The sequence below is a fragment of a genome, unplaced genomic scaffold (assembly GCF_019419815.1).
Source record: "Pyrus x bretschneideri cultivar Hongxiangsu unplaced genomic scaffold, Pyrus_bretschneideri_v1 Contig2, whole genome shotgun sequence".
NCBI classification, from domain to species: domain Eukaryota; kingdom Viridiplantae; phylum Streptophyta; class Magnoliopsida; order Rosales; family Rosaceae; genus Pyrus; species Pyrus x bretschneideri.
The window spans coordinates 5372712-5384953 of record NW_025999501.1 but is presented as its reverse complement, the minus strand read 5'-3'; the positions used below and the strand labels follow the sequence as shown (position 1 = coordinate 5384953).

The window sequence follows — 12242 nt, the reverse complement described above, 5'->3', positions numbered from 1 at the left end:
ATTACATGGTCGTTTAGATTTTTAAAACCCTCCAAATCTCATGAACAGTGTTTTTTATTTGAGTGCACAATTAATAAAATTAATAATAATTATTGTAGAAGTGTGAAAAATGTAATCACTCATAACGAAAAGCTTTGCAACTTTCATGAAGGGGTCAACTCCAAAATTTAGTATGTATATACTAATTTAGTATTATGTTTTATATTTTTTTTGGATCAAATTATGTTTTTCATTTTCATTTTGATTGATTTAAAATATATTTTTGTTAATAGGTAACAAGTTATGTCATATCACCTGATAATATTAACGGTTTAATTTCGGGTTGGATCATATTATCTGTTTACTTTAACGGGTATTACACGACACAACCCGTTAAGTTATCGGATATAACATGAAAACGACATAAACACGAGAAACACGACACGAATGCCAAGTCTAAAAAATACCACCCATTTGGCGGTATTTCTATTCCGCCTGACTGAAGGAATTGACTCCGGTCAAATCCGGTCAAACTCTGGGTATTGTTTCGTTTCCGTGTCGCGCAAATACAAAAGAGGAAACCCATTCCTGGCGGGAATTTTGTGATCAAAACTTCCCTGAAAGAGAAGGGGAGCCAAGTAGACAAAAACAAAAGAGGAAACCTAGAAGAGAGAGAGAGGAATGTTATCCACAAGATTGTACTAATCTAAACCTGATTTAATTGGAAAACATACGCATTATAGGCAATAAAAACTAAAAAAGATTAGGCGAAATTAGCTTCTTTGCAAGCTATATATATGAACTTAGAGAATCAAAAACACTATATTGATCAAACTTTGTTTTCAAGTGCTCCAACAGGTTGGCTTGTCAACTGTTTACAAGTCAAGTAAATATGGTCGAAGAAATTGAGTCATCTCCTAGATACAAGCTTCCCATGTCCAATGAGTTCATCACTACTCCTAATTCCGAAAAGAAAAGAAATCTCTTCAGCGGTATGATGAAGAAGATGATGAAGAATGTCAGGCTACCGTCCATATTTCCTCTCAGTTTTAAGGTAGAACCTCAACTTTCTTTGAAGAAGACAAAGAAAGTGAGCTTCCGACAACCTTCAAGCCCTCGTCCAACCATTCCTCCGAAAAACCATGCAAGAATTGACGATGATGTTGTTCAAGTTTCAAACAAATTGTTCGATCGAGATGACAATCTCGCTGCTGAATCTTTTGCTTTCGACAGTGACAAGGTCGTTGTTCAAAGTCCCTGCAAGCTGGACGTAGATACGGGTGAAGATTTTGTGTTTCCTATACTACCTAACAATCCCCCCAGTATTAGTGTTGAGGAAACAAGTAACCTTCCCACGTCCAATCCAACGGACGACCCTTTTCAAAAAGAGTACTCTTCAGGAGGTGATCATCACCACTCCGCTGATAGTCGTTCTTTTACACAAAAAACACCGTGGGATGGGGAATTCGAACTAGAGACCTCGGACGCAGAAGTGAATGCGCTTAGTCAGCTGAGTAATAAGCTCCTTGCCGCTAACGATCGGTTTTTTGGTTGTGATGAAAAAGAAAGAAACCCTTTTGGGATGCCGTTTATTAAAGTCGATGAGTTTCCGACATCAATCAAACCCCCAACGACACACCCTCCGGGAAACAAAGAAGAATCATGTTCGACGACAAGGATCATAAAGACGAAGAAGAAGAAGAAATTACTGCATAAACACGATTGCTTTTTAATCTCTTATTACTTGTTAGGCACCATCCCCATTGTGGTTTAACTTTGGATTCTGTATTGCTATGTTTTGTATGGCCTTCGATTACTCAACACGTACTGTTTCAAACTTTGATTGGATAAACATATCGTCCTTCACTCGCACTTAATAATCTCAGTTCGTTTTATACATAAACATCGATTGAAACGTAAAATATATGCGACGAGATGAAACACGTAAACAATAAAGGATTGCGGAACATAATTATTTAAGGTCTTTAGAATTGTTCATTCTTTGCCCTCCAGAAAAGCAAAGCAAAGGGGTAATAACTACCCAATACAATGTCACAGCAATTTGAGAGTATAGTAACAACAGCATAACTATGAACAGGACCTGCTTTATTTGAATTCGGTAACAAAACTTTCAACTTGCAAGGCACAAAAACATTGTTGCAACCAACAAAGTAACAATGAAACCGGCGAATAAAAAGGAAAATCTCACCTAACCAAAAACTAATGCGGCTTAGTACAACTCCGACCAAGCACTGTCCCTCCTGTTGTTTCCGAATGCCCAGCACCCATCACAAGCGCCAATATGGAATTTAACAAGTTCAATGGGCATCTCCTTCTAGTTCCTTCAAGGTTTGCTTATGGAGATATGCCAAATCAGGAAGCAACAACAGCTTCATTCTTTCCTTTTTTGCTCTGACCACTTTTCTCCCCTCCCTTTATCATTCTGGAGAGAATATCTGCTTGTTTCGTGTTACCCTCTTGATTTAGGCTCTTAATCAAATCTTTGGTGCTACTCCAATCGGAGGCCTCTCCTTTCTCCATTATTTTACACAATATTGAGTATGCATTAAGAGTCTTCCCTGCTTCCAAGAGAGCATCCAACACCTTATCATAGCTTGAGAAATCCACACTGCAATCCCTCTCGAGGCAAAAATCCAACAGCTTGAGGGCGGCAATTGTTTTCCCTTTCTCAGCAAGAACAGATAAAAGGCTATCGAACTGAGGTGTACATCCACTTTGCATAAGTAGATCGATTCGTCCCAGTGCTTCCTCAACATGACCTCTCATAAAGAGGGCTTCCAAAATCTTGGCAACCAAATCCATGTTCTCCTTCACCCCCTTCTCTACCATACTCTTCATTACTCGGCTTGCAGTTTGAACCCTCCCATCTTCAAATAGACTCTCTATCACTGACCTGAATAGTGGTGACTCTGGAATATGCCCGCTTTCAAGCATACTGTCCAAAGCTGTTTTGGCATCAGCCGGTTCACCTTTACTCAAGTAGCTGTTAATGAGTAACCTGTAAGAATCTGCTTCTCCAGGGACCCCTCTCCTACCCATGATCCTTAAAATCTCAAAAGCAGAATCAGACTTTCCTTCTTTCGCATGCCCACACACCAAATTATTGAAGGCAACTGAATCCTGAACACCCTTTTTCATCAACTGCCGGAAAAAGACTTCAGCTTTCTCAGTCTGCCCATGGTTGCACATATGCTCAATCATTGGGTTATAAGCACTAGCCTCCAACTCGATAGAACTCTGGGGCCTCAAAATAATTTCTTTCTCAATAAGCTTATCAAGCAGCTTGATTGCTCGATCATAAACTCCAGCCTTGCAAAAGTTCTCAATCAGGATACCATAATGACCAGGCTCTGTGGGAATGCTCAGCCGAATCATTGCCTTGAGGACATCAGCAGCTGCATCCAAATCCCCAGATTTGCACATCAAAGATAGCAATTTCTCAAAGATTGCATTATCCTTGGGAGCAATATACCTCTGAACCATCTCCTTCAACAGGTTCACAGCTTCATCCTTTTTCTCAGCCTCACAAAGCCCCGGCAACAGAGTTGAAAACGTGACAGCATTCGGCTTAATACCAAAAGACTTCATCTCTTGAAACAACCTCAAAGCATCATCAACTCTCCCAACATCAACATACCCTTTAATCATGGTAGTATAGCATATCACATTAGGTTCTATATTTCTCCCCTTCAACTCCACAAACAACTGCTCTGCCTCATCCATCATCTTAAACCGATTGTACCCATGAATCATAGTGTTATAAGTAACCAGATCGGGGGAAATTCCTCTACTCTTCATATCCTCATAAAACCGCTTGGCGGTCTCTAACCTCTTGCTCATGAAGAAACCCCAAATCATAACATTATAAGTATGCCTATCGGGCTCTATTCCCTCACTCAACATTGCATTAAAATACCTCTTGGCCATCATATACCGGCCGCGGCGCATAATGGCCTTAAAGAGAGCCTCATAGGACTTGAGACTTCTCTGCACACCCAATTCCTTCATACTATCAAACAACTTAACAGACTCCTGAATAATGCCAGCCTTACCGTAGCCCGCCTTGCCGTAGCCATCAATGAGTGCAAGGAAGAGGTCCTCGTCGAGCTGCACGCCCTTTTTCGGCATGTCCAGAAGGATGCACCGGGCATGGTTGAGCTTCAAATTCCGGCCCAGAATCTCAATAATCTTCAAATGGGTCTCGCGGTCGTGTTTGAATAATCCGGACCGCTCGACCCACCTGAAGAATTGGAGGGCGTGCTCCCAGTTCCGAGCGCCGTGCAAGACATTCCACACAAGGTTGTGGTCGAATTCGGGTACCAAGTTCCGGATCGAGTTCTGCAACCGGGTCGTCCAGGCCCGATTCGCCATCATTCTGCAGATTATGTCCTCTGTCTTCTCTGGGTTTCGATGACGGTACTGCTTAGGTTTTGGGACGTGGGTCTGGGCTGGGGCTGCGGCTTCGGCGGCGGCTACAGCTTCGGTTGCCGCTGGGGCTTCGGTGGCGGACTCGGTTGCCGCTGTGGCTCCGGTGGGGGATTCGGTTGAGCTGAAGAGGCGGAGGAGCGTGAGGGACTGAGGATTGTAGGGTCGAGGTCGCCATCGGTAGGGTTTTGAGAGAGAAATGTGCGCCATTGATGGCATGGCAGAGGGTGAGCGTATGTGAAATGAGGGACGGGGGATTTGGGAGAGAGTGAGAGGAGATCAGAGAGTGAAAGAACACCGTCGTTCTGGCTTGTTAGGGTTTAGGCAGCATTCAAACAAATGTGGGCTTTCACATTTGGGCCACACAAACATTTGAGCGTCATATGGTCAGGCATGTAAGCAAGTCATTAAGAAGTTGTCACGTTGAGACGAGTGAGATCGGTTGTATGGGCTTATGAGAGACAGTGAGACTAAAAAAACGACCCACTTCCCCATCTCATATGCCAATCTAATTTATAATGTTTTGAAAGTGAAATTAAATGTAGAGCGATGTAAGGAATAAACTCCACCAATACGTTTATTAAGTTTAAGAATATGTTTAAAGTCTCGAATTATATGAGAATTGGTCGATTCAATCAATACACTGTATAAGAATTTCCCAAAAATTTGCTTGTAATTCTTTTTTTAAGATGCATTTAGAGCCAACAAACCTAAAAAGTATTGTGAAGGAACTGTGTTTTAGTATATAAAAATCGTTCATGAATCTTTAAAACTACAACATTAATATCAGAAGTATGGGTGGATCCACATATGATTTAGACGAAATTCTGTCAAAATTTGGATGCTTTATGCTGAGATATTAGAATCTTGGATTAGCCCCTAATAAGGAAGGAGTTCCAACATAATAAAATTCCACCGGTGAAAGTATGTGAAGGAGTTTGTATTTGGAATTTTGTACCTAAATTACATGTGGAATAGACGTGGAATTCGTTTGGAAGTATTTTTAAAATGATTAAAAGTGTTTTTATTGAAATTGATTTTGGATTTTAAAAGCACATTAAGGGTTTTTTTTTTATTTTTTTTATTTTAAGAAACACCAGATATGTGCTTTTTTTTTTTCAAAAAGTACTTAAAGTGCTATTCCACAATCCACTTAGATTTTTACCGAGAATTAATTTCAAAAACATTTCAACGAAAGTGCTTTCAGTCATTTTTAAAATACTTACAATTGAGCCATTGGTTTCCATTAAACAAGCTACCAAGCATACTTTGCTAAGACAAAATGTTAGAAATAGAAACTCACCGTGACCGACAAATCGTTAAAACTAAAATTAATTAGCATTTTACACAAACACGTGGAAATATTTCAAACATTTGGCTTCCCGTTTTGTTAGCTTCCATTCGGACAGCTCCCTTTTATATATAGTCATAGTATTAGTTGCTCATTAGTTGTAATTGTTACTATTTGCTAAACACCCTAAATACTCATTTGTAATGGCAGCAGCCCTCGTTTCATATTCCCACCACAACTCTTTCTCCCCTACAAATAACTCAAAGATTAATATTCGGAGGGATTGGTTTCCTGCCCTAGTTAACACTCCAAGTCATGATACAAAAGAGGAAAATGTAAGTGCCAAGAAACAAAGTCCCACCACAACAAAATCACTTAAGACTGTGTTGCTGGATAAACCAGCGTTCAGATGGACCAAACTCAACACCGATAGATCGGTGTGAGAAATCTCCGGTTACGGTGGCCTATTCAGGGATCACATAGGCCTTCCTATCTGCGGTTTCATATCAAATGCTCCCAATAACAATATCTTTATAGTAGAGCTATGTGCAATATGTAAAGGTCTTGATGTGGGATTACGCCTTGGGATTCCAACGATATTGGCAGAGTTCGACTCGCTGAGTGTCGTCAAGACGGTTAACCGAGAACAAGCTTACGGTCTCGAGGCAACCAACTATTTGAGGCTTGTATGGGATCTTATGGGGAAGTTTGAGAGATGTCATGTCAAATCACACATGCATGGCGCGAAACGAATAGGGCAGTCGATGAGCTTGCGAAAATGGTGGTGTCTGAGAGTGAGGAGCTGACTGTTCGAGGTGGTGATCTAGTCGTTTGGACACCAGGTTTTCCAGACAGCCTTCATGATATTATCAGGGAAGATGGCCTAGGCAAAATATATGTTAGAGGTTCACATTGAGAGTCAATCAGCAACATTGTTCTGGTTTTCGCAACTACCAAGCTGTCGAAGCGATGTAGAGATAGTGGAAGGTTGAGGGCCCACTAGTTCCACCGCTACTAGCCACTGCCAAAAGAAAAAGGGAATCTGACCAAACGTCAGCACCGAAAGGTTTGCAATTGTTGCTACTCACTAGTGTAGTGTCATAATTTGAATGTTACTCTTCGCAGTCTCTTATGAATGAATAGGCTAAATTTGTATTTGTTTTATATTAAGATTCTACAGATGAACTACTTGATGGAACCTTTTGTATCCGGTAATTTACATGTATACTTGTAAACTGATTGATTAGTATAATTGTTACTCTGAATTGGAAATGGCATTCCCTTTATTTCATCTTCAAAGATGGAAAGTATCTTAGGACTTCATTCTAACACAATCATATCACTACTCTTGAGTCTTGAACACATTTTAAACAACTGGTGCAGGGTTTTGAGCATGATTTTGAAGAAACAGCAGAATTACATGAACTATGTGCTCGATATGAACATCAAATGGAGGAGTGAGTCCCAAAGATTTGTTGAAACCTCCGTCTTCGAATTTCAATGATTTGTCCATTTATTCTATAATCTCTTTAAATATGAAAACCGCTGCTAGAAACTGTATAGTTATGTATGCATACTTTATTTTTCTCACATGCATTTCCATTGACACTAAGGTCTGCAAGTTTTGATTTTGTAGTTCGATAATCCATCACTCGGATGAAGTTTTTGAAAATTAAAATTTGCATTTCCTTGTTAAATTTTTCCTTCAGGTGTTCTAAGTGTTCCATGATATGGTATGCACGACTGATTTTTGTAATTGTTGTGTTTTATTCTAATACTTGTTGGAATTTATTTGAATAATTCTGCTTAAGGGTTCCCGCAGGACAAAATTTAATTATGAAAGTCATCTTTCACATTTTGGGTTTGTAGGATGGCTGAGGAAGCTGCAAACCTTAAGGATGAAGCAGAGGTACAACAGCAAGAAAAATCGAGGAGAGGAGTTTTGCTTCTAAACTTTGTTCTTGCAAGGTTTTCGTAAACTATTCCTATGTATTTTGCTTCTGAGATAACTCATTGCGTGACTTGATCAAAATTTCACACTTTTTAAATGTACAATATCGTTGTGTGAAAAAAAAAAAATGTATATGTGAAGTCTAAAAATAACATGGTATACTATTAACTCTTAACATTTATAGTTTGTATCTTCTAAGAATGCTTGGTATTAACACATTGTGGTCTTATAACTCATCCTTTACAAATTAGGCTAATTATATTGACGGTGTTGAGTTTAATTTCCATAAGAATAAAGAAAACATTCTAGCTTACATCAAGTTATTCTCGTTGTCCTTAATCCTTTGTCTAACTATGTGAATTTTTTCACTATAAATGATAAGGTTAGTTGGTTATATATTAAATGTTTTTTTGCTTCAGGTGGAAGGAAATCAATGAGAATTGAATCCGCATCAAGGTGCATATGTTTGAGCAAATCAAATATACAGAATATAGACCACACACGATATTATTTAAATATTTAAATTTCCTTTTTTAGATTTTCTTAATGTCACTTAAAGATCTATTTGAATTCTTTATTCTCAAAAAATAGTTCGGGAAAAAAAAATATTTGAAAACATATTTTTTTTACAAGCAAAATAGAGAGATTTTATTAACAAGAATCAAACAAATACAAGAGGTGCTATATGGGTACATATTCTTAGTGACCAATTTTTTTATCTAGAAAGAAATTAGCGAAAGTACAAATGAGATAAACTCCCTACAAGGCTACCATGAGAACTACGGGAACTAGGCACAAACAGTATAAGTCTTTAACAAAAATGATATAGGCAACATATTTGCCACCGAATGCACACATAGAATCGTCACTAAAGCAGTAATGCCACATCAACCACTGCTGGAACAACGAGGCCACAACACTTATCGAAGCAATGTGATCCAATACACAACAGACCCTCTATACGACAATAAAAAAACTAACTAATCCAAGAAGTGAATCACCAATCAACTCAACTCCATTGCAATGACTATGACACTTCTAGAGACATTTGTAGCATATGAAGAAGCTTCCACAAATCTGGCCAAGTAAGGCGGCTCAGCCACTAGTTTGCCTAAAAGCACATAACCATCATGGAAATACGAGTAATTGGAGGTGGATCTAACCCACCACAGCCACAAATCTTGCCCACGCCCTTAACGTCGTGAGCATACTACACATGAAACTTGGGCTAACATTTGCATGCTCTATAGGTCTTAGGTCTTTAGCCCGGGTATATATCAAGATGTCCTTTTGGCCCATGTCTGTACTCCTGCCATTGTGCCCTTTTTGGGCTGAGTCTTCATTGGGTGTCCCCACTCTGACAATCCCATCTTCCAAAGATCACACATACGATCATAAAGCTACTCAAGTTGTTTGTTCAGTAAGGTTTGCACCATCATAGCAAAACAACAAAGGTTTGTCAAACATGACCTATAACCTATTGGCAAGTTGCATACGACGAGTCTCTCCAATAATTAGTCTAGTGAATCAAGAAAATTGGTAATCGCAATTTTCCACTCAAATTTTTCTCTGAATTCAGTTTCTTTCAAACTCTTTCTGACATAAGCATCATAGGCGCTTTGGTGAACATGTCCTCCCTTTTTTCTTGGGCATTCATCAATTATCCTAAGACCATATACATTATTAACGTTCCCAATAAATTGTGACCAACATGCATACAAATTTTTTTTTAAGAAAATACAAAAACTATTGACTATTTTAATCTTTTAGGGCGTATGGTTAGCTCGTGGATTCTTGGGCTCCATCCAAAAGCCAAGACCTACACCCTAAGCTCATCCGAAGGACTTTCTAAAATCCTAAACCCAATTTCTTAACCCCAAACCTTGACGAACCTTCTAAAACCCTAAACCCAAAAAGACAACTTTGGACCTCTAACGAACCTATTAAATTTTATAAGAAACTTGTGGCCCACTTGCAATAAAACTTCTAGTCTATCCTAAAATTAGTTGGACTGGTATTTTTCTTTCTTTATCAAGTTTTTATTTTTTTATTTATAATTTATTTTATTTAAAAAAGAAAACCTTGATACTTTTTCTGCCACTTACTATTACGGTCTATTAGTATTCTTATTCATTTTAAATGAGAGGTCTTAGGTTCGATTCTGATCAAAGGTAAAGTTGAACCACATTATTATAACTAGCCCATTATAATTCTTAACCCACTTCTTCATTTCTTAGTGTCAATATTAGCATTTGTTAAATTAAAATAAAAAAAGATACTTTTTCATAAGATTTACGTCCAACTTGGTATTTAATGTGAGTTTAATTGAAAATAACACTTTGCCAACCCCTGTAAACATTCATGGTTATGCCCTTGAAAAGTTGAAAATGGACATTTTATGATTCAATTTCTAGTTTCCAATGCAAAATCATGAACTTTGTATGCAGTCTACCTAAACAATCACACATATATTCTGCAACACTGGAAAAAGTTGAAAATGGACATTTTATGATTCAATTTCTAGCTTTCAATGCAAAATCATGAACTTTGTATGCAGTCTACCTAAACAATCACACATATATTCTGCAACACTGGAAACAAATTTTAAATGTTATTTCAACCATTTTCTTTCTAATCAAATGCTTATAAAGGATGAGATGAAAGATTGGATTATGTCTAAATGTTTGAAATAATTTTAAACAATAATATCAGATAAGACACGAACCTTTTTACCATACACTTGTTACTCTACTTAGTTTAAGATATTAGAGGAAACTAAAAAATATATAATAAGTCAGCTCTCAATGCATTATTGTAAGAGTGACCTCAGCAACCACTTTATAGTTTTATTTGGATGAAAGAAACTAAACACAGATGGAACTACGAGAGAAGAAACTAAACACACATGGATAAATTTTGTCCAACCAAGCAACTACTTTTGCATCATTGGGTCAAAGAATTGTACTCTATCAATAGGCAAGCAGAATGGCGGGTTGTACGTAGGAACTCCAATGGCATTTGATTATGTTGTGACCTGGGTATGTCTAGTTTCACACAAGTATGTTGCACTTGCCATTTCTATTCTATGTGAATCTGGCCTTATATTAGTTGTAATTAGTTTAGAGTCTGCATAGATTTCAACACAAATCTCGTGTATCCAACTTCTGGTCCATGCCAAGGAGCCATGGAGGGAGAACACGAAAAATTATGTGGTCTTTTCAATCTTCTAGGTATCTAATCATGGTTTACAAGCTGTTCTTGGCATGCCCTTATATTTGTTGACTTTATTTTGTGAGAGGCATAAGTGTGAAGATGTGTGTGGCGAATCTGGTGGTTGCTATTTTTTGTAGAATTTTGGTGGAGACGAAGGTTCATTTTTTGGCATCTCTAGGGAGTTTTATTGCTTCAGAGTTTAAGGTTAATTCTTCATCTGCAATTTTCTGGCATCCGTTTTTTGGTGGGGTTTGCTTCTTTGCTAGAACTCTGATGTTTTGAAGGTTGTTGGTGCTGTCTTAATCTCTTCACACTTTTTTGTGCTACTTTTTCCTCTCTTTAATGAATTTGTCTCCTATAAAAAACGTCACAGTTTACATTTTATAATCTCTTGATTATTTACCTCACTGATTTAAAGATCCAACCAACTATCTTGTTGAAATGGTTTATTTTCTTGGCCACATTCTAATTTCATCTGGTTTATCAAGTGACGCAAGTCATCAAAATGGTTTAACAGTTGACGGTCTGTTATTAATGAATTTACCCAATGGGCGGTCATCTAGATCTCATCAAAATTCACAAGCAACATGTTCAATGCAAGGGAAGAATATTATAGTTCCAATTTCGATTCTAAAAAATCCCCTCCCTGAGTGATAGCATCTACAGTGAAACTGCTGAAGGAGATGATGCATTAGGAAATGGCATGGCTCTCGAAAGAGAAGAAAGAAGTGTTCTGAGGCTGAAGATTTGGAGCTAATTACTGCTGTGGAGAAATATGGTGAAGGAAATTGGGCAAATATCTTACAAGGAGATTTCAAAGGGGACAGAACACCTAATCAGCTAGCTCAGGTTTTTTTTTTCTTTCTTTCTGTCACCTCACCGCAACTGATTCTCGAGATTTATATTTTGGTTTTGGGTTTATTGTTATTTCTTTTTATGTTTTGGTTCATTATTCTTTCCCATCTCTATTTGTAATTTTATGCATCCAAAGGGACATAAAGAATTCGTCCCCAAAAAGCCAAAAAAAAAAAAAAAAAAAAAAAACAAATGAATATGAGCATGATGCTTATGATTATGGTTGATGGATGGTAGAAATTACAAAAACTTTTAGTAAACCTGCCGAAGTTTAGAGAAATGAACAACATAAACATGATGCTTATGGTTATGGTTTACTAGGCACGAAATGCCTTCCAAAGATACTTGAAGACAGTAGAAGAAGAATTAAAATAAACTTAAAACTAACTGTGAAACGACTTTTAAAAATAGACTGCTCTAAATGACTTAAATTAATATAAACGAAAACATATATACGTTTATATTCTTTACCCAACTTGTCTTGTAGTCAAAGTGGGTGGGGGTGTT

The 12242-nt window shown here is 37.8% G+C and overlaps 1 protein-coding gene across 1 annotated transcript; it reads right to left on the bottom strand.

The window, feature by feature from the left end:
- Window positions 1–2241: 2241 nt before the first annotated feature.
- LOC125476722 (pentatricopeptide repeat-containing protein At2g37230-like) lies at window positions 2242–4669 on the bottom strand. Its single transcript, XM_048583148.1, has one exon. The coding sequence runs from the start codon at window positions 4642–4644 to the stop codon at window positions 2353–2355; it is 2292 nt and encodes a 763-aa protein (XP_048439105.1). The 5' UTR covers window positions 4645–4669; the 3' UTR covers window positions 2242–2352.
- Between the last annotated feature and the right edge of the window lie 7573 nt (window positions 4670–12242).